The 23,642-nt window shown below is 41.2% G+C and overlaps 1 protein-coding gene across 1 annotated transcript in view; it reads right to left on the bottom strand.

Annotated features, from left to right (window-relative positions):
• The window catches only part of Egfr (epidermal growth factor receptor), a 183,019-nt gene that overhangs the window by 54,002 nt on the left and 105,375 nt on the right, over positions 1-23,642 (bottom strand). The window contains exons 2-5 of the mRNA XM_090332854.1: positions 7,504-7,655; positions 6,188-6,371; positions 1,966-2,100; positions 366-434 (exon numbers count right to left, since the gene is read on the bottom strand). Of these exons, the coding sequence (XP_090188980.1) occupies positions 366-434; positions 1,966-2,100; positions 6,188-6,371; positions 7,504-7,655 (540 nt within the window). The remainder of the gene's footprint in view (positions 1-365; positions 435-1,965; positions 2,101-6,187; positions 6,372-7,503; positions 7,656-23,642) is intronic.

Genomic DNA, 23,642 nt, shown 5'->3' with positions numbered 1-23,642 from the left:
GGGCAGAAGAGAAGACAGAAGGGTATGACAAAAGCTAGCATAGGTAAGTCTTTTATTCCTAGGAGAAGATGTTAAACCTATTGTCCAGAAGCAATGACTAGGGCAGAGGTGGCTGCCCTCCACGTGTTTGTGACAGGATGACATGCTCCAAATGTCCACATTGGATCAACCACATGAAAAGGTATTTCAAGATTAAGACATTCACAAGACTACCATTCATGACTGGCTGTCAGGTGGCGCTGTACTCAGGAAAGAATTTGCAGATTCTCAGGGATGAAAATCTATCTACCTGCATGGTAGCAGGAAAGGGGTCACAGTGTCCTGACCTTGGCAGGTCTCCACACAGACATTGTCCACTGACTTACGTTTCTGGCAATTTTCTTCTCCTGCACCCCAACAGCTTCCATTGGGACAACTTGGATCACATTTGTGGCCTGGAATATAAATCTAGATGTTAAATTCATATCTCAGTATAAGTGAAAGAAGGGTAAAAAAACTAATAATACCTTTCATAAGATTCTGGCTACTGTTGTAGTTAGGAAAAGCTCAAATTTGTGCGCACTCTCTTCCTCCCTTCCTGCCTCCCTCCCCTCCTTCCATCTTCCTTCCTTTCATGCCAGTACTGGTGACTTAACTCATGGCCTTGTATTATCTCTTGGCTTTTCACTTATGATTGACCACTTGAGCCATACCTCTAGTTAGATTTCTTATTCTCAGTTGGGTTAAACGGTAATGAAATAGATTTCCATAAAAACGATGCACTGCTTTTATTATTTACACTCCATCTGTAGAAACTGAGTTAGCCAATAGTTCTTTACTAGTCAAAGATACATATATGAGAATTTAAATGAAGCTAAGGGCTGAGTTGCAATCTACCTAGGTTTGGAGAATGTTCTGGCATCTTTTTCTTTTTCCGTCAGTTGTGGGACTTGAACTTTGATTGTGCTTGGTTGTGGGACTTGAACTTTTGGCTTGGGTATTGTCCCTGAGCTCTTCAGTCAAGGCTAGTGCTCTACTACTGTGAGTGATATCACCACTTCTGGTTTTCTGGTGGTTAACTGGATATAAGAATCTCACAGACTTTCCTGTCCAGGGTCTGCTTTGAACCATGGTCCTCAGAACTCAGCCTCCTGAATACCTAGGATTACAGACGTGAGCCACCAGCACCTGGCTCTGGCGTCTTTCACTATAGTGGTGAGGTATCTAATCTGGTCATACCTCTAGTATGCAACCTGTTACCTCCTTCTGTGTCCAGTTCTGAGTGACAGATGGAACAGTTACCCTTGGGTATCTTAACTACTCAGAAGGTTGAGGATTGAGGCTCAAAGCCAGCACAGGCAGAAAAATCCCTGAGACACTTATCTCTGACTAACTAGCAAAAAAATCCAGAAGTAGAGATGTAGCTCATGTGGTAGGTAGAATGCTAGCCTTCAGCACAAAAGTTCAGAGATAGCACTCAGGCCCTGAGTTCAAGCCCTTTGACTGGCAAAGAAAAAACCTTAAGTTCGGGCCCCAGTACCATTTCTCCAACCCCAATTCAATATATTCATACAAATTGAAAGATTAACTTTTGACTTTTACCTGTGTCTTACACAAAAGCTCTCCTAGTGACCAGATGTCCCCTCTGTAGGATTTACACAAGCCTTTCGTTCTTTCTTTCTTTCTTTGCTAGTCCTGGGGCTTGTATTTAGGGACTGAATACTGTCCTTGGTCTTTCTCAAGACTAAAGCTCTACCACTTGAGCCACAGCACCATTTCTGGCTTTTTCTATGTATGTGGTACTGAGGATTCAAACCTGGGTCTTTATGCATGCTAGGCAAGAACTCTACCACTAGGCCAAATTTCCAGCTGTGACCAGATCTTTTTTTAAATTGATTGTGATTTCAGTGTAGTTAATGTGACTTAAGGATAAATTCTCTTTTCCACATTGTACATCCACGCCAACTGCAGGTGCCACACACTTACAGCTGCTCAAGTGACTCTGCAAGTCCATTGACATGTTGCTTAGAAATTCGTAGTTGACGATGTCCCGCCATTGGATGGTGTCCACATGGCAGAGGTCTGGGTTGTTGCTGAATCGCACAGCACCAAGCAGGATTTCTGCATGGACAGAACCATATTAAGCAGAGTTTCTACCTCCTTTAAATTCCCAAGAAGTCTCTACACATTTCTTTGCCTTTCTGGTTCTGTTAGAAAGATGTCAGTGTACAAAGTGTCATGTTCAGTCCTATAGGAAATTTTGTGAGACAGATGAAAACACCGTTTATGATAGCATAATAGCAGAGTCAGGCTTTCTCCTTAACTGGGCTCTGAATTATGATGAGTTTAGAAATACGGGGGAGAAGAAGCACATAGCATGTAGATGGTGGGATGCGGCAGATTGACTAGACTGGAATGATCGGATAATGGAAAGGGCAGATGGGTCAGGCAGAATTCATAACAACTGCACAGAATTCCAGGACAAGGTAGACTTGCTGCTGGAAGAGTTTCACTAGAGGAAAGAATATGGATCTGATATGGGATCAGATCAACTTGTATGTATACTGAAGACACAAAAACAGGGAAATGCATAGAGCTAATTGTTTCAAGGAAGAACAAAACCCCCTAGGGATTACAATAAAGTCAAATCTGTTTAAAGGAGAATGTTGCATCAATTATCATAAACAGAGCACTATGATTCACCCTGTAATCCTGGATACGTTGGAGGTTAAGATCAGGGGTATCATGGTTTAGCTCAGGTAGAAGCAATAGCTGATCACAGTACCAATGTGTTTGGCAAATCAGTTATGTTGTAGTCTGAGAGTGAGAGCAATATAATTTCAGGTCATCCTGAGCAAAAGAGGTTCCAGAGCTCACGTCTTAGTGGGAGAAGCTGGGCATGAGGGTGTGCAATGGTCATCCTAGAAGTGGGAGGACATCTGAAAAAAGAAGATGACCAGTCAGACATGTACTTGGGCAAAAAGACCTTATTTCAAAACAATCAGTACATAAAAGGGTCAAAGGTATGATTCAGAGGTAGTGTTTGCCTAGCAAGCATAAAGCCCTGAATTCAAAACCCCTGTTCTGCAAAGAGAAAAAAAAATGAGATGGCTGGGAGTTTGGCCTAATGGTAGAGTGCTTGCCTAGCATGCATGAAGACCTGGGTTCGATTCCTCGGTACCACATACATAGGAAAAAAAGCTGGAATTGGTGCTGTAGTTCAAGTGGTAGAGCTCTAGCCTTGAGAAAGCTCAAGGACAGTGCTCAGGCACTGAGTTTAAGGCCCAGGACTGGCAAAAAAATGAGATGATTTATGCATCCAAGGCATTTGACAGCTGTTTTGGAATCTGCAGAAACAATTTCACTTGCTAGTTCCTCTTTTAGAATGTCTCCAGCAAGATATGTCACACCATTTAATAGCCTCAAGCTTACAGGAGACCACTGCCATAAGGCTTGTCCTTAGAGTGGTTGATGTAGAATCATGTGTGTGAATCCACACAATGGTCCAATGACTAGCATTAAATGTGGGGAAAAAACCCATTCATGCATTAAATAACATTCAGAATCCTACAGGCAGGGAGTGGCTGCATCATGTACATAAAGTGCCAACACGAGTAAGGAAGGACTCTCCCAGCAGAGCTACTGGAAGGAATAAGATCTCTTATGACACCTTCAGGCACGTGTTTATAGGAATGAAGAGCTGGGAGTGCTGGAGGCTTCCTAAAGACAGCAGACCTAGAGCAAAGGTTCAGAGTGGGGACAGGTGGACAGTTTGCTCATGGATAAGAGAGAATGAAGAGATTGCAGAAGAAGGCCTGACTCTGGGAGCTGGTGTGGATGTCAGGAGTGACTGCATGATGCTCAAGAGAACAGACTTGTGGGGGGCTAGTTACAAGCAATTAGGTCTGCAAATGCAGGATAGGAAGCTCAGACTGCCATGAGAATGAAGACAAGAGATAGAAGAAAGAGGTGGGACTCTTCTAGAGCCATCAGCCATCCTGGGAAGTAGAAGAGTCAGAAGGGCAGAGTGAACTTCAGGAGTCACCTCTAAGGGAAAGGCACAAGGAAAACAACTGATTTTATTACTGCTTTTGATACTGAATGAATACTCACTTACTTTGTGGCAGGCACTAGGTTAATTATACAGGGTACTATTATAAAGAATTTGGAGCTATAGAATCCTGTTTTAAAAATAAAATTTAAAATAATTTTTTTTAAATAAAAGTTGAGCTGTGGCTCAAATGGTAGAGTGCCAGCCTTGAGGTGAAAAAGCTAAGGGATAGACCCAAGGCCCTGAGTTCAAGTCTAAGTACTGGCACTAAAAGAATATATATGGATTGGAGGAGTAAGTAGTATAGTGTTAAGTGTATGCTCAGCATGTGTGAAGATCTGGGTTCATTCCCAGAAATAATCTCCCCACCCCCACAGATATAAACAACCAAGACCTCTGAAACCACTGCTTCATGCTTCACTTGCACAGTATTCTCAAAGCTGCAAATATGTCATGCACAGTTAGAAACAAGGGTTTTGAGTCACACAGAGGCAAAGAAGGTGTTCCAGAGATGTCTGGTTGGCGAGGGATTGAGAGATGGAGCCAGGGATGGAACCCAGACAGTCTGGCTCTAGGAGGCAGACACAATCTGCTGCAGCCTGATGTCATGACATGTGTAAACAAGACAGAAGGAGGCACACAGAAGGAATGTAACAGGCCACTTCACAAAATGTGTGCAAAGTACAGATAAGTAGTAGTGTAGGCATGGAAACTGCATGGTGGGTGTTCTAAGCAGTTAAAAGTGGTGTGTAGGAACTCTTCAGGCAGTTAATTAATAGGGAGGAAACTGGGGACCCAGAGATGTGATCACCAGTTCTGTTCTTGGCTTTCAATGCAGAACCCCATCCCAGCGCAGCCTGCCGATGAGGCAGCTGTCACTCAGGCCAGACTCCATCTGGCCCTCAGCCCTTGAGAACAGGACCTCCTCAACAGAACTGTGGGGAAGGCCAACAACAGCAGGGTCTAGAAAATATTGGAGTCCATTTCTGGCTCTCTCTTCATTACCATAGGGTTTTTGTGAGTGATACCTATTGTCAATTCTTCATTTATAACATCTGCTTTGAAGGAAGGCTGTGGTATTATGCGAAGTTAACAAATTTAACCTTCTACATGGAAAGGGCTCAACTGTTATCTCCAGTATGTATGTATATATGTCTGTGTGTCTGTGTGTCTGTCTGTCTGATGTATGTATTTATATGGTCCTTGGGTTTAAACTCACGGCCTGTCCCTGAGTTCTTTTTCCTCAGAGAGAGCATTCTGTTACTTGAACCACTGCTTTACTTCTGGCTTGTTGGTGACTAACTGGAGATGAGAGTCTGATGAACTTTCCTGCCTAGGCTGGTTTTGAACCATGACTCTTACATCTCAGTCTTTTAAGTAGCTAGGATTACAAGCATATCTCTTTTCTACCATCATCTTGTTTCCTCTTATAGGAGTCTCCTAAGAATAGAGCACAAGAGAATTCCAACTTCTACAACACCTTTTCTCTTTGTCCTTAGTTCACATGCTATATAGATAGCACTGTCTCAAATGCGGGCAGGCTTTGTAAAACACAGTAGGTTGCCTTTCCCGGGCAGCTTTGTTAGTCAAATTATTATTGCATAGTAAGAATGACAACAGGTAATGACCACCACATAGTTTTTATGCATTATTCTAGTAATTGTGTAGCTTATTATTTGTTGCTATTATTTTGGATCCTAACTAATAAACTAAATGATCATAAGCAGTCATGTATTGGAAAAAGCATAGCAAGTATAGATTTTGGTTTAGCCTGCAGTTCAGACATCTGCTGAGGTCTTGGACTGCAGCCCTAAAGCACATGAGGTACAAGTGTGTCTTTTACATGTTAGGTCAGTGTCTAAAGGTGTAAGGCTGGCAGCATGTGCTTTCACTACACACACAAACCCTCCATTCCAGTCCAGGCCAGTGGCTGTACTCATTTTCTATTTTACTCAGATTCCTTTTTTTCATCACTCTTAATATTTCCCCTCAGCCATGGGAAAACTGGTACCTAACTGAAATCTCCCAATTCCATAGCATTATTAAGCTTCCCTTTTGTCACTTCCACACAAACACTTGGGGAGTGTCTGATGAAAACAAAGCCTTCTCAGAGGTAAAATAACCAGATGGCACGCCTCCCTGACATCCATCTCTCACCCTGTAAGTTCCTCATGGGCAGCTCCCGCAGCCCTGTTTTGTTCGTCCCGTAGTTAGACAGAACTGCCAAAGCATAGGTGTTCTCATAGAGTGCGTTTCCGCGGATGATCTGCAGGTTCTCCAGGGGAATCCTCTCCACCGTGTTGAGGGCAATGAGGACATAGCCAGCAACTTCCTGGATGGTCTAGGAAGACAAAACATGCACCTGTTATTTCTGTCTCACAGCTAAACTGGATTCAGAAGCTCCCAGGACATCTGATTTCACACCAATGTCACATGAGGAGTGGACAAATGTTAAAACCTTCACTGGGGAAACAGATGTGATAAAAATCACACTCATCTCCCCACGTGTGCGAGTGAAGCCTTGTTTGGGCAGACTGTGCAGTAGTTAGCACGTTGTAATCCACTCTCTCACTCCACTTGGTGTGCAACACTGCCCTAGTGAGAAAGAGAATGAGAAATTATTTTGGCTCTATCTCCCAAAATTTTCTAGAAAAAGGAAGTGAGGAAAGGAGGGATGGAAAGGAGAAAAAATGGGAGGGAAAATCCAAACGAAAAGGTCAAACAAAACCTATGAAAGTCAATTACCACTCAACCAAACTCTGAAATCTTCAGTTAGCTTTGGTCAACTTCACTAGCACTTACTGCTACAAAATGAGGAATTTTGTGAAGTTTTGTAAATCACTCAGCTCAAAATCTGCTATGCTATGAGCATAACAATATGAGTACATGATGCAAAGCCAAGCATTTCTATTTTTATTATAATTGTGTATGTGTGTGTGTGTGCATGCATGTGCGCATGTGTGTATGTTTACAGTGCTCAGTTTACAGTGCTGAGCTTTTTCACACAAGGCTAGTGCTCTCCTACTTGAGCCATAGCTCCATTTCTGGCTTTTTTTTTAGTGGATAATTGGAGATAAGAGACTCATGGACTTTCCTGCTCAGTGTGGCTTGGAACCACAATCCTCACATCTCAGCCTCCCAAGTAACTAGGATTACAAGTATGCACCATTGGTACGTGGCTTCTTATGCCTACTTTTTTAAACCTGGCATGCTGTGAATCTGGACTGCAGTGATGGCCAGGGTTCACATGTGAGTCTGTAATGATAGGTGATGTTTTTCCTCAGTTTTCTTTTCCAGCATAACCCGGACTGGAGCTGTTAAAGTGACCTCATAAAATGCTTACCTGTAGTTCCTTGGGCTTATACCTGCCACAACAAAAGTGAATGCCTACACTAAATTCTGCCAAGGTTTTTCTCTACACATATTATATTCTCTCTATATTTATATAAGGTAGCTGCTTTCGTTCAACTAACCTTTAAGAAGGAAAGATCGTAATTCCTTTGTACGTAGGTAATTTCCAAATTCCCGAGAATCACTTCACAGTTGTTGAACATCCTTTGCAGGCTCAGGAAGTGGTCTTCATATGTGCCTAGCTGGGTGAGCCTATTGCTTGTGCCTTGGCAAACTGAAACAAAAGGGAAAAGAGATTTTGAGGAAATGCAGAATAAAATCGTGAAACTACACTACCATAACACAACTGATGCATCAGTTACTTACAACATAAATTCTGATCCAAGCACATGCAAGGCTGAGGCAATAAGAGATATTTAAATGTATATAAAATATAATCCATAATAAGAAAGAGCTCTCTCTCTCCCTATCATGCATGGAGTTGTGTTACAGAAAAATATACAAACTAAACCATGTTAAAGAGGAAAGAAATGAACATTCTAAAGCAGACCTTGGAAAGACAGAATAGTCTTAAGAACTTCAGTAGACAAAGATAAATACCAAGGTTATTTAATGATATAGTTGGGGTATAAGTTCTTAGCTATATATTTTTGCTGTGCCAAAAGTTAGCATGTCACATTGTTGTGTGTACAAAGAGTGCTGACATACATAATAACATTATAGGAAATTTCTTAGCATTGTTTTAAATTTTTAAAATAGTTATTATATAGGTGATGCACAGAGGGGTTAGAGTTACATAAGTCAGATAAAGAGTACATTCCTTTTTGATAATGCCATCCCTTCCCTGTCTCTTCCACTTTTTCCCTCCCATCCGCACCCACAAATTGTATAGTTCATTTTCAACACATTTTCTAGTGCATACTGCTGCTTCATTTGTTTTTAACCCCTTGTCCCTGCATTCTTGTGCCTCCCCTTACCCTCCCAAAGAAATATAAATGATCAAACAAGACAAAGGAAAAAGAAACCAAAACAGCAACAAAGAAAAAAAAAACCCTCTTGTTTCCATTTCTTGGAGTTCATTTTGTTATACGGTATTTTGTATGACGCTAAGCAATAGTTTTGAACCACAATACTACAGATGTAAAAATAAATGATAAAAGCATACCTTAAAAGTCCAACTGGGGTGGGGGTTCAGGCCTTTAATCCTAACTACTCAGGAAGCTGAGATCTGAGGATTATGGTTTGAAGCCAGGCAAGGCAGAAAAAAAGACTCCATAAGACTTTCCAACTGACCACCAGAGAACCAGAAGTGGGACCATAGTTCAAAGTGGTAGAGTGCTAAGCCTTGAGCAAAAGAGCTCAGAGACAGCACCCAGGCTCTGAGTTCAAGGCCCACAACTGATATAAACAAAAACAACAAATAATGCCCACCTGACTGGAGATTAAGACTATTCTTCTAAAGAAATAGTATCAAAGAATACATCAAAAGTCAAATTATAGAATAGTTAGAAAAAAACAAGAAGACTGAAACAACATTTTTGAGTAATCATTCTGTTACTCTAGACCCAGCACAGGTGGGTCCAGTGCCTTAGGGCCTCATGCAAATGCTTCATGTGTCAAGATACCAAACACATTCCAAAAACCGTTTGGACTTAAGCAGCGAAGTTGGACTATATGTACCTGGCAGTCTGCATTTGAAAGCAAAGGAAAGGGTTATAATAAAATGATATTTACAAGCCTAGCTCTTTGAAAGGCATGTTTAGGCAAGCTTAACAAAACAAAGAAGCTTGGGACTTTTGAAGCAGGAAGCTTGTTAAAGGACTATACTTTGAATCAAAATTATTTTAAGAGTGAAGAAATATAGCCTCTGGCTTTAGACATTCGATTCAGAGCTGGCCAGGCCCTTGTCTGTGAAGCTTCTACCTCAACGCACAAAGTTACTTGGTGGCAGTACATAAAATCAGAAACATTTTTGGAAATGAATGTGTAAGCTCAACAGAGCAGGCTCATGCCTGCAAATCCTAGTTACTCAGAAGCTAAGATGTGAGGACTGCAGTTCAGAGTTACCCCCAAGCAGGGAAGTCTGGAAAGCTTTATCTCCAGTTAATCACAAAAGAAAAAGAAAAAGAAAGAGAAAGCCAGAAGTAGATCTGTGGCTCAGATGGCTCAACTATGAATGAAAAAGCTAAGAGACAGTGTTCTGGCCCTGAGTTCGAGCCCCAGTATATGCACTGAATAAACAAACAAGTAAATAAATTAATAATTAAACAATTAAATAAATGCATTTCTATTTTATAGTTTCCAAGGTATCTACAAAAACATTAACTGTGAAGTAATCTTTATATCCTCTTTAATGCTGTGGGGATTTCCCTCTTCTTCCTTCCCATTCTCATTCAATTTCAGTGGTAGTGAAGAGGACTCTAACACAGGAATTGTGCAAGTCCCTAAGACATTCCCTATCTCTGCCTGCAGAGGCAAGAGGATTCTACGATTGTTCCAATCACAACTTTGACTTGGCCCAATGTCCATAGTCAGAGATGTTTGATGGCAGATACAACTTGAAGGAGGGGTGTAACCATTGTAATGCACCACTTCTCAGTTTGTAGAGATGTCAGGGCAGATCGAGATACAGGGTTTTGACAAAAACAGATGATCTTTCAACAGACACCTCATGGAAGCACAGCTGCTTTCTAAGCTGACCATGGCCTGTAGCCTTCCCTCTAACCGATCAGCTGTGTTCCATGTCACCCTAAATACCAGCCACCCTGTTCAAGTCAGCCAGGTGAGCACAGTCTACACCAGAGTCTAGGTGTGGAGCATGTTTCAGAAAGATTTCTTTAATTTTCGGAGGAATGACACACAACTCGCTTTTATTTTAAATGATCGAGGACCAGCTTGTAGATTTCTTTCACATGCACCTTAAGCATTACTTTATTATTAAACTTATAAGCAGATGCTGCAGAAGCATCACATTTGATGAGTTTCATCAAATGCATATGCTTGTCCAACTTAAACTCTATCCTGACAGAGAAGACCAGCAGAACAGTACCTGTTCGCCACTCTCTAGCTATGCTGTACCACACACATGAATCCACCTGATCTTAATTTATTTTCAGAGGAGAGTTGGTCTGTTTTGGAACTTTGTATGAACAGAATCAAACAGTATTGCCCTTTGTTATGAAGTTTATTTCTAAGCTTGGTGTTTTGGAAATTAATCCTTATTTAGTTACACTTAGTCTGTTTTGATAGATTCGGGCAAGTTATTAGAGCATTATCCTGGCACATGTAAGGTCAACTCAGGGTCTGGTGGCTTATGCCTGTCATCCTAGCTGTTTATGAGGCTCAGGTATGAGGATTGGGGTTTGAAGCCTGCCTGGGCAGAAAAGTCTATGAGACTCTTATCTCCAATTAATCACTAAACAGTCAAAGTGGAGCTGTGGCCCAAGTAGTATAGGATTAGCCTTGAGCGTAATGTCAAGTGGAAGCTCAAGGCCCTGAGTTCAAAGACCTAAGTTCATGCCCCAGTTCCCGCGCACATATCCAACACACAGAGATTTCTCCATTTTTATCGTAACTGAAAAAGAACAACAATCTGCTTTCCCTTCAGTGCTCAGTGCCCCTGGTTTTATGAGATGGATGTTAGCTTTCAGGTGCCTTTATGGGGTATATAGCTCTCTTTGCCCACAAGCCTGGGCAAATCTCAATTAGTGATTAAGACATTGCCTTAAATTAAACAAGTTTTTCCAGAGTTGCCTAAATCCACTCCGACACTTTTGGAAATACCCATGTAGATTCATAATTGTTTTAATTTGTTGTTTTCTCAATTACACATTCGTAGCTGCCAAAGTAGTTGGGCTTTTGCAATTTTCTCCACCATGGCTTCAAAATTTGTCTTTGCTTCTGTTTTGATCCCAGTTTTCACTGAGTACCTTGTCTAGAGCAGGAATCACATCCCATAGCTCTTTTTTTCAGCCATCCGTAAGGTTCCTGGTATAATTAGAATCAAGATAAGCTTGCCTCTCTGGTCTACAGATCAAATAGGTCCTGTTTTCTTTCACTTATTTTCTCTTCCTGGCTCTGGAGCCCGTCTACACAAGTACTTTCCTCAAACCAAACCCAGCTTTTGCCCACTGACAGCTGTCCTATCTGCTTGGATTGTTCTCCTTCCTTTCCCTTAATCTGGTCATCTTCACCTACTTTTAGTCACTGAGGTTTCAACTTAACAGACATCCATTCAGAAAAGACTTGTCTGGCACCATCATTAGCTTACAGTATGTCACATTATCCCATTATCTTTCCTTCCTAGCATTTACCACTATTTAAATTATTATTTATATATTTAGGATCCATTTCTCTCCACCTATGTATCCAAACCACAAACATAAAACAATTGAAAAAATAAAATTGCACTGATGGCTCACACCTAGCTAGTAAATCCTAGCTACTCAGGAAGCATCCAAGATCTGAGGGTTGTAGTTAAAAGCCAGCCAAGGCAGGAAAGTCTGTGAGACTTTTATCTTCAATTAACTATCAAAGAGCCTGAAGTGACCGGGAGTTTGGCCTAGTGGTTGAGTGCTTGCCTAGCATGCACAAAGACCAGGGTTCGATTCCTTGGTATCACATACATAGAAAAAAGCTGGAAGTGGTGCTGAGGCTCAAGTGGTAGAGTTCGAGCCTTGAGAAACTCCAAGGACAGTGCTCAAGCCCTGAGCTTAAGCCCAGGATTGACAAAGAAAAAAAAAGCCTGAAGTGGAGTTTTGGCTCAAGTGGTAATATACCAGCCTTGAGTGAAAAAGCTAAGGGAGAACTGGTCCTGAGTTCAAGCCCCAGAACTAGCGTGTGCACATATACATGTGCACACACACATAAATAAAAAGAATAAAGTAAATTAAATTGCATCTGTATTCAATATGTACACATATCCTTGTCATTATTTCTTAAACAGTATATTATGAACGTTATTTACATACTGCTAACATTATTTTAGTTTTCGATAATGAAAAGGATGTATAGGTTATATGCAAATACTCTATAATGCAAGCAAATTGAACACCCATAGATTTTGGTATCCATAGAGGATCTAGAACCAATATCCCCCAAGGATACTAAAAAATGAAACATACACACAGACACATGAACGCATACAATTTCACTGAATACAAAGTGCACATACATGACAGCCTGTGGTTTTAATTGTGTTGTGAAGTTAGCAAGTGACCACATGACTATAATCTTGGATGATGGGTGAGGATTTCTATTTTTTTTTTTTTGCCAGTCCTAGGCTTGAGCTCAGGGCCTGAGCAATGTCCTTGGACTTTCTCAAGGCTAGAGCTCTACCACTTGAGCCTCAGCACCACTTCTGGCTTTTTTTCTATGTATGTGGTACCGAGGAATTGAACCCCAGTCTTCATGCATGCTAGGCAAGCACTCTACCACTAGGCCAAATTCCCGGCCCCGGATTTCTATTTTTTTTGTGTGTGAGTCATGGGGTTTGAACTGGGCCTGGGCACTGTCCCTGAGCTTTCAGCTCAAGGCTACCACCCTACCCCTAGGCCTAGGCATTGTCCCTGAGCTCTTCAGCTCAAGGCTACCACACTACCCATGAGCCAAGCCCCATTTCCCATTTTCTAGACATTAATTGGAGATAAGAGTCTCAGGTCCTTTTGTGCGTGAGCTGGCTTTGAACATTGATCCTCAGATCTCAGCCTCCTGAGTAGCTAGGGTTACAGGCCTGAGCCACCATGCCTGGCTGGGTGAAGATTTCTTTCCCTTTCCAATTTCTATATGTCTGAAGGAGGAGTAGGCTCAGGATGCAGTATGTATTGAAACAGTAAAAATCTCCACAACTTTCTGACTGGTTATAATAAAATCTTTCTAGCTTAAGTAACATATAATTAAACATTAAAAGCCAGATAGTTTTTTCCACACTATGATGTGGAAAAGTTTAAGTAATACTCAACTAGAATGACTTTACATAATGGTATATGTTTGTGTGTGTGTGTGTGTGTGTGTGTGCGCGCGTGTGTGTGTGTGCGTGTGTGTATGAGATTCAAAGAGATCTTGCCAGAGATGTCATTATATCAGGCTTCATCATTTTTTGGCTTTGATAAATTTTAAGGCACATATGCTTTGCAAGTATATTAAAATGCCTATATATACAGTAATATATAAAGTCATTCTGAATAGTGTGTCTATATGTTTTTCTTATTTCTTCAAGTTGATGATAGAATTGGAAAGGACCCAAATCGAATCTACAAATAAATTTTTAATGTTGGCTTTGAGGAACATATGGGAAATTCATTCCATAAATCAGTGTTTCAAAGGTTAAGCATATGGTGCATATCTATAATCCAAGCAACTTCGATACAGATAGTATGTTTGCAGTCTGAGGCCAGCTTGGCAAATGCAGGAGATTTTATTTTAAAAAATGAGCAAAAAAGAGGAAAAGGACCAGAGGCATCTCTCAAATGATCAATGATTTTCTACAGAATATGAGGTTCTGATTCAAAACCAAGCACTGAAAAAAAACAAAACAAAAACAACACCAAACCAAAAATCCAAAGCTGTAATTTGGGCATGGTAGTGCCCAACTTATCACCTGAACAAAAGCCTGAGGATTGGAAAGCTTAAGGCCAGCCTGAACTGCATTGTGAGAGCTTGTCTCAAAACAAAAACAAAAACAAAAAACATTTTTAAAAAATCATGTTTTCCTAGTTATTTAGGAGGTGGATATGGAAGGATCACAGTTCAAAACCAGCCCAGGCAGGGAAGTCTTTGAAACTCTTATCTTCAATTATAACCAGAGAAAAAGGCCAAAGTGGAGTTGTGGCTCTAGTGGTAGAGTGCCAGCCTTCAGCTAAAAAGCTAAAGACCAGAGCCTAGATTCCAAGGTTTAGTGCACACACACACACACACACAGAGTTATAAATTATGATAAAAGTATTAGACTGACAAAATTATTCAAGTCACACCGTATTTATTTGGCAGTAGTAGGAAAGTAGGAAATCTTTGATTGTGAGTTATAAAACAAAAGTGACATCTAAGTTTTCATTGCAGCTTGTATCCCAAGTTCTGTGGAATAGGAAAGTCTCATAGCTATGAAGGTATTTTTTTCATTTTTTTAAAAAAATTTGTTTTTTCTAGACGATTCTTTATTTTACTGTATTTTATTTCACAAATAATAAATCATCCTCAACTGAATTTGAATCTTCATTGCACCTTAGAAACAAGTGCATGTGTAATACACAAAATGTTCTGGCAAATTTTTGATAACTTGCCATGTGTATTATAATATGTCTACTGGACTAAACATGCCAAACTTTGGCATGTCTAACACAACTAAAATAACTCTAATTAAGTTAACAAGCCAAAGACTTTAAAATAACAACTCTTTTGAGCTGGGAAACAGAACATCAAAACTGCTTGACTTACACCCCCATGACTCTCTTTCTAGCCCTTAGAAGACTTCCAAACCAGCTTTATGATTATTAAAAATGGGCCAGGCGGCGCCAGTGGCTCACCACTTAATCTTAGTTACTCAGAAGGCTGACAATGGAAGCAACACAATTTGAAGTCGGATCTAGACAAAAATAAAAGTATGAAAGACCCTTTCTCAAAAAATAGCCAATGGAGGCACGGGAGTTTGGCCTAGTGATAGAGTGCTTGCCTATCATGCACGAAGACCTGGGTTCAATTCCTTGGTACCACGTACATAGAAGAAAGCTGGAATGGGTGCTGAGGCTCAAGTGGTAAAGCTCTAGCCTTGAGAAAGTCCAAGGACAGTGTTCAGGCCCTGAGCCCAAGCCTGGGACTGGCAAAAAAAATAGCCATTGGAGCCTGGTGCAGTGGCTCAAGCCTGTAATCCTCGCTACTCAGGAGGCAGAGATCTGAGGATCCCAGTTCAAAGCCGGCCTGGGCATTAAAGCCTGAGACTCTTATCTCCAATTAACCACCAGAAAACCAGAAGTGGAGCTGTGGCTCCAGGGGTAGTGCAGTAGTTTTGAGATGAAGAGCTCAGGGACAGTGCTCAGGCCCAGAGTTCAAGCCCCATGACTGAAAAAGAAATAACCAGCGGAGTTAGGTGTTGGTGGCTCATGCCTGTAATCCTATTCAGGAGGCTGAGATCTAAGGATCATGGTTCAAACCCAGCCTGGGCACTAAAGTCCATGAGACTCTTATCTCCCCGATCCACCACCAGAAAACCAGAAGTGGTACTGTGGCTTAAGTGGTAGAGTTCTAGCCTTCAGCTGAAGAGCTCAGGGACAGAACCCAGGCCCAGGGTTCAAGCCCCATAAATAACCAAAAAAAAAAAAAAAGCCACTGGTTGAATGCATGTATGAGGTCCTGTGTTCAAACCTGAGGACTGTCTAATAATATTGGGTAAGTCTCTTGGGAGTTGGCTGAAATTTGTGGTTCACAGGAAGTATGGTTTAATGATGAACTGTGAATTACATTTCCAGTGAAGTCATCAAACTCCTGTTTACCAACAAGAAGCCTGTGACAGTATCATTTGTTATACTCTCTAACCAGTTACACTGTTTTCACTTTCTCTCTTTTGTGCCAATCCTAGGGCCTAAAGTCAGGATCTAGGCACTGTCCCTAAGCTTTTGTGCCCAGGCTAGCACTTTACCTCTTGTACTATAGCTTCATTTCTGGTTTTTATGGTGGTTAATTGGAGTAACAGTCTGGGTTTGAACTGAGATAGTCATATGTAGAAGTTAAATCTAATTTCTAAACACATACAAAAACATTTACCACACCACATATATATACATACATATATATATATACACACACACACAGAAACATATCATCTAAAGTATATTATACTCAATGACACAACTCTTTTGTGAATGACTAACTCATAGGTTAACAGAATGAATACCAGAAAGTTGAGATGTGTTGTTGGGGTGTGTGGGGTGGGGGCATGGGGTGATGTTGCTGGGTTGAGGCAGATGAATGGAGAGAGGAAGTCTGGATGAATATAATCATAACATTCAATGCACATATGTGGAAATAGCTTAAGGGGTTGGGTGGGATTGGAAAAGATAGAGGAGAACAATGAACAAGGTGACATTGATTAAAATGCATTGTAGTCATAAATTGGTATGCTGAATTGAAACTTCTTTGTATGAGTACTTGAAGATAATACCAAAAAGAATAAATAAAACATGTAAAGAGATTTCACAAAGGAATACCCATTGACCTATTTTCTTCAAATCTCTTTTCATTTTATGTAAACCTCTGTTCTTTTATTTAAGTGCCATTTTTTTTTTTAGTATCTACTGTGAGCCTGGCCACACTCTCTCCTAGTAGCTACTTTCCTCAACTGTTTTGTACAAATGGACATAGATACAAGGAACAAAAACTCATGGAGGAAGGAGAGTGTATTATTCATATAGAACTGGATCTGGATGTGGCTGAAATATTCGTTGATTGAATATTAAGCATGGGAACAGAGCATCCTAGAGGAAAAATGATGAAATACTGGATTGGGTTTAGAATCTCTGTACATAAACAGTAAGTGAATGTGCTGTGCCTGGTTTTTGTTTCTTAGAGAGTAAGTGCCTCATCTCCGGCCTGAGTTCTGCTTTTTCTAGTCTCAAAGCTGGAGACTACTGCCTACTCATGTTCGGGGCTTTCTCTCTCTGCAGAAACATCCTTTTGCAGTGAGTAATACCACTTCCTTTCAAAAGGTCTGAAAGCCAAAATCTCTTACTTACACTGTTTTTAAAATTGCTATTGTAGAGGTGATATACAGAGGGGTTACAGTTACATAAGTCAGGTAGAGGATTTGTTTATTTTTGGGCAATGTCGCCCGTTCCCTCTTTCAGTGAATCTGTCCTCTTTCTTCAGAGCCTGCTCATCTCCTGGGTCAGGTACCTCAGCCCATATGTAAGGTGCCCATCAGTCAAGAGCAACCACAGTATCTACATGGCTAGGAGATTCACAGTTTCCAAAGCCTTGATCCTCAAAACAGTGCCTGAGCTCCTGTCACCTGGCTGCAGATGAGGGACTTACGAGCTAGTTCACACAACTCCATGGGAAGAACCCTGAAACAAAGTTAAGTTTGCTCATCTGGCTGTTGCCACAGGAAGCTAGGAGACTTAAGGGCATGGACCAGGGAACAGGTGGGTAGCCACAAGAGAGCCAAAGGGAAGACCATAGAGTATAAGCCCAGAAAAGAGTCCATAGGAGGGAGGGGGACATATAAAAGTCCAATGGGGCTGGTTCCCAAAATAATTACAGTTTTCAAACCTGACAGTTTGACGTCAGAGGAGCCAGCTCTGTTGAAACTCCAGACTGCCCTTCGTTACCACCACCTGCCTGCCACCTGTGACCTAACTTCCTTCTTTGTATGGGAGAGGAATGGTGAAGGGAACACAGTATGGAAATACAAATGGGCCGTGATGGGTGGGAGTTTGACCCCGGGGTATAGCCCTGACATGGCCTTGGCATGCCTGTTGGCCAATTAGATATGTCTTTAAAATAAGTGAGCTGAGTAATCCCAATCAGGGTGTGGCATTTCCTTTCCTAGAGACGCCCTTACAATCCATGTCTGTGCCTAGCAAGGTGACTTGGAGGCAAAGTGAAGCAGGAGTGACAAGATTTCATTACTTTGGGCACAGTCCCCACCCAACTCCCATACCTTCTCTTTCTTATCCCATTCAGACTCCACTCTACTGACTCCCTAATGACAGACTGAGTCATATTTCCCACACTGGGCTGTTCATTTGCTGGCTGAGTTGTCCTTCTAGAATTGAGGTGAATGCCATGCATAACTGGAGAGCATCAGGATCAGGAAGAGTCAGGACGATACTATAGCCAATCAGCAAGGGCTCAGTACACCTGCTCTGTGATCTACTCCAGAGGCACAGGAGGTTGTTCATTCTTCTGTTCATTTGTTCATTCCTCTAAAACATCCAATAAGACAGTACAAAGATAATTCCCAGGGTGAGGCATCAGTACTCAGTAACCTGAAGGAGTATATTAGGCCTCTGGTAAGGTGATTTTGAACATGAATAATTATAAACATTTCAAGACAAACAATGGAACAATTCTCCACATAAACTCAGTGAAGAAAGAAATCACCACATTCAAGTTTTCTGGGGAAGATAGTTCAATATTCCTTACTTTGTATCTTAATTATTTGCCATCCTAACATTTTCTTTTTCGATTTTCTTCCATTTCTATTTATTTTGCATTTTCTTCTTCAGGATCATTGGAAATTCCAAACTGGAATTCAGAAGTATACATCATTCTGTGTTGTTTCTTTTAACTTTTTAGTTATCTATAAAAAATCACTTCATCATTTGAAAAGATGTTGGAAAATCTGGAAATTTTTCAAAGTAAGAAAGATTTCTGATACAGAAATTCAGGCTGCCCAGCAGCCCCTGCTGTATTGGTAACTGTGTTGTTGCTTACATTGATTGGAAGTTCCATGTTTTGTGAAGATGTCACTCGATCTGTTCTGTCTATCCTTGGTCCTGTGAAAGTTTTCAGACAACAATCGGTTCTCACCCCAGTGCCTACCCACAGTTTCCTCTCCTCGCCAGGCCTCCAGAATCCCATGTGTGTGGGCTGCCTTCAAGACAACCTCCTCTCCAGGCTTCTCAGATCCTGCCACTGAAGAAGCCTGTGAACACACTTGCTCATGCAGCGTTTCTGGGGAAGCACTCTGTTGTTTCACAGTATGGCCCTCCTCTTTAAAGAGACATCATCTGAGAACATTCTATTTCCTTTGCCTTTGCTTTATTGTTTGGAGAAACAGAACGAGCAAGCAAAGATAAATCTTGTTGAATTACTGATCTGTAACAGTACCATATATAAGTTTCCAACAGATTTGGTTCATTATTTTAAAAGTTTGATGAAAACACAGCACTTAAGTAGTAAAAATGAGACATGTAGTCCAGCTATTAATAGTAGGGATTGACCTGGGGTATATCTTAATCATACAGCATTCGACCCGTATGCCTAAGAGTTCACTTCTGTACCCCGCATTGACCAGGGTTCAATTCCTCGGAACCACATATATAGAAAAGCTGGAAGTGGTGCTGTGGCTCAAGTGGAAGACCCCTAACCTTGAGTAAAGCCCAAGGACAGTGCTCAGGCCCTGAGTTCACTCCCCAAGACTGGCAAAAAATAAAAATAAAAAAATTATTTGGAAAATTGAAGATATGGGGAGGGTTGGGGAGCTGGAGGAGAACAATCGAAGACATGAGATTGGTCAAGATGCGTTGTACTCACAAACTGATATTTTGAACAGAAAACATTTTGAGTAACTATTTAGATATAGTAAAAAATTGAAAACAAATGATTAAAAAAAACAAGAGTGGAACAGATGGCAAATTCCTTTCAAACCTACATGAGGAAGTATTTTTCTTTGCTTGAGTTTCTCTTAGGCTTTAGATTCCTATCACACCCATTTATAATTTTTGTATTTGTTAAGGATTCCTGTAGTCTTCACATTTATATGTGAAACAGTGATTATAGGTAAAGCTGCTCTGCTATGATAATTCTACTATAATATCTGAGTAGATTTCTTTGTCTTATAAGATATTATTTGAACTTTTTCCCTTCGGGACAATTAGAGAGTTACAAGGAGACACACAGGACTTCCTGATCACTAGAAAAGTCTTCCAAAGTACGGCTACTGCTGGACACTAGTAGCTCATTTTGTAATCCAAACTACTCAAGAGGCTGAGATCTAACAATCCTGGTTTGAAACCAGCCTAGACAGACAAATCTGTACACCTGTAAGACTGTGATTAATCTCCAACTAGCTCTCTTACACACACACACACACACACACACACACACACACACGCACGCACGCACGCGCACACACACACACACACACACACACACACACACACACACATTAGACTCTGCAGTGTAATGCAGATACTGTTAGCCTGAGTTACAAGATACATATCCCCTAAGAAGCACCACAAGGAAAGAAACTTCATCCAATTGCTGGGATGGTAAGTTTAGAAGACTCGTGGTGATTAAGGAAGTTGAGAGGAAAAATGGGATCAGGTGGCTGGAGTCATGTCTCCAGGCCTAGAAAACAACTACAAATGAAAGTTGCTTATCCTTCTGGTATGTCTGAGCACTAAATTCAGGCTCAACAATTTTTACTCCAGAAGATGGAAACCATTTGTTTTTGTTGTTTTGGTGTCTTCTCTGGCTGTCCTACCTAATCTGACAAAAACAGTCATTACTGGCAACCTGGGGCTTTGCATGATTCTACAGGGCCAGTGCTGTGTGCGGTGGTTTCCAGTGGCCATGCCTGTGGCTGGAGCCTGAGGCCTGGTGAAATGGACATATTTCAATTAATTGTAAGCCCTCTTTTAAAGCAAGCTATGAGTCTTCTTTTGAAAGTTGATTGACCAGGGATGAGGCTAGTAACTGGAAAAGTGAAAAATGGTTAAGTGTGTACTTTATATCTTAATTCATCCTTAAGTTGTTTATTCTGGCACACTGTCAAGTCTTTACAAGCAAGAGGTCTTGTGGCTAAAGAGGGGAATCACACCCATAGGCTTCTATGAATCCCTACCAGTGAACTAATTTCTCGACTATTGGATAAGTACTCAAAGCAGATTTTTGTTTTTCTCTTGAAGCCAAGAAGGTTTTCTACATAAGCATTTCTTTGTAAGCTCAATTAACTTTACAATAATTTGGGCTTTTAGTTTAAGAACTACAGATGTTGTGTGGGTGGCGGTATGGCTGAAGGGATGGGAACGAGAGGGTGAAGAAATAAGAATATAGGTGCCTCCCCCTCGGAAAATGTGGTAATGCTTCCTCTCACGGAATTGAAAAAACACACAGAGTTTTTGGTTACTAAAAATTTAGAATGTTTGTGAACCCACTACTAACGTCTTGGCTGTTTGTCTTGGGGAAGTTAGGATCCTCATGCAACTTCTAATGAGACCCAGATCATTGTGATAGGATTATGTAGAATTATAATTTTATATTTGGAAATAAGCCAAAATTTGGGGAGCAGAACCCAAGCCATTCACTGACTGAATTTGTAAAAAAAAAAAAAAAAAGAAATTAATTAATTAATTAAGCTGAAAAAAGAAAGAAAGATCCAATGTTGAAATTTTCACAGAATCATTCAGATGCAAATTCTGGTATTGTGAAGAATAAGAACTCTTCTTCACTAGGAGCCAATTAGCTTTCATCAGTGGAAACACACACGCACCTCTCTACACACAGCAAGTGCATTCATTTGTTACTTAGAATTGATCTGAAGTTATATGGAGCTGTGTGGTTTTACTGAATGCCTGCGGCTATGTAAGTTTTTTTGTTCAGGTACTGGGGCTTGAACCCAAGGCCTCCTGCTTTCACTTGGCTCTTTTTCACTCAGGAATGGTGCTCTACTGCTTGAGCCATACCTCTATTTCTAGCCTTTTGCTGATAAGTTGGAGATAGAAGTCCTCTAATTTGTCTGCCAAGACCACTCCAAACGAGTCTTCAGATCTCAGCTGCCTGATTAGCCTGGAGTACAGATGTGAGCCACCAGTGCCTAGAAGTAACTTTTGTACCCTCCCTAAATTAGACAATTCTTTTTGTAGAATGAATGGCTCACTTATTCCCTTAAAAATAGCACACAACAGGGCCTGGAGTTTGGCCTAGTCATTAAAGTGCTTGCCTAGCATGCATGAAGACCCGGGTTCGATTCCTCGGTACCACATACATAGAAAAAAGCCGGAAGTGGTGCTGAGGCTCAAGTGGTAGAGCTCTAGCCTTGAGAAAGTCCAAGGACAGTGCTCAGGCCCTGAGTTCAAGCCCCAGGACTGGTAAACAAAAAAATAGCACACAACAAAAGTGCTTTATTGTCTATACTTGCAAATAATCTAGCGCTTCCAATTCATGCATACATAAAGCTATTAAACATCAATTTAGTAAGGAAATTATTGACAGTGACCCCCAATTTAAAGCCCCTTTCATTTTTCTGGGAATTGACCAGAGCCAACTCAGGCAGCCCTGGTCTTCACCATTCAGCAAATGTGCACAAAGTATCTACTAGTGTGTATGCACACGACACTGCCCATTGTGGTAGAATGCCATGTGTTCACACAGATTTCATCTCCTCATGTCTACATCTCAACACAGCTCTGTCACAGTGGTGTCACCTCAGGCAAATGACCTCTCACTGGATGTAATTTCAGGTCATGTCCCACCCAAGAGTGTGTCCTGCTGGGCAGAAGTATTAGTAGATGCAAAAACACATGGGCAACCCCTGTAAGGAATCACAACTGTCCCTGTAGTATCCGTGTACGTAAAGCAATGACCGTAGTCTGAGTCATGGCAAGGGATGCGTGCAAGGCTGTTTCTGGCCCCATGAAGTTTACCATGCAGCGGGGAGGAGACAGACATACAGCAAGTCATTGTGTGAGCTGGTCCTGAACTTCAGCAGGGCTTATGAAGTAGGGATGCTCAGAGAATACAGAAATCTAGTCTAAGAGGTCTGGGGAGGATTCCTCGAGCAAGTGGCCATTCAGCTGAGCTCTCAGGGGTGAGTAGCCTGCCCCTGTATGTGGTAGAGCTAGAGGTGAAGGTTTTACAGTAGAGGGAGTGGGAGACTAAAGGACCATGTGGGTACAGTAGACAGAGTCTGATGACCAAGTTAAGAGAGCCAGAGGATCTGGTGGGTAGCAGTTTCCACCTAAGGGGCTTGTTAAGTACTTGTTCCTTCCTTCCTTCCCTTTCTTCTTTCTTTGTGCCAGTCCTGGGGCTTGAATACCGGGTCTGGGCACTGTCCCTCATCTTTTATGCTCAAGGCTAGAGCTCTACAACTTGAGCTACAGCTCCACTGTAGCTTTCTAAATTTTTTTTGGTGGTTAATTGGAAATAAGAGTCTCACAAGTCTTTCTTGCCTGAGCTGGCTTCAGTGAGGCTCAAACAGTGAGCATCAGACCTAGAGCTTCAGACCTAAAGCCTCAGACCTAAGATTACAGGAGTGAGCCACCTGTGCCTGGCTCCTGAAGATATTTTATAGATGTATTTCAAGTACAAATCGATATTTTCCTATAGATACCATTCCAAAAAGGAAGTAAAAACCAACAAACATGAGAAAAAGATGGTTTTTGGACATACATTCTGGAGTAGAGGTGTGAAATATTTTTAGTTATATTGTTTCTTTATACTTGTTTATAAAAATGGTTGTATCAGTTTGTGGGGGTGAGGGAGAGATCAGCACTAGGCTTGAAATCAAGGCTTCATGCTCTTAAATTTTCTGTTCTAGTCTAGTATT

Source organism: Megascapheus bottae, chromosome 5 (assembly GCF_031878675.1).
Source record: "Megascapheus bottae isolate mThoBot1 chromosome 5, mThoBot2.hap1, whole genome shotgun sequence".
NCBI classification, from domain to species: domain Eukaryota; kingdom Metazoa; phylum Chordata; class Mammalia; order Rodentia; family Geomyidae; genus Megascapheus; species Megascapheus bottae.
This window is presented reverse-complemented; position numbering and strand designations above follow the sequence as displayed.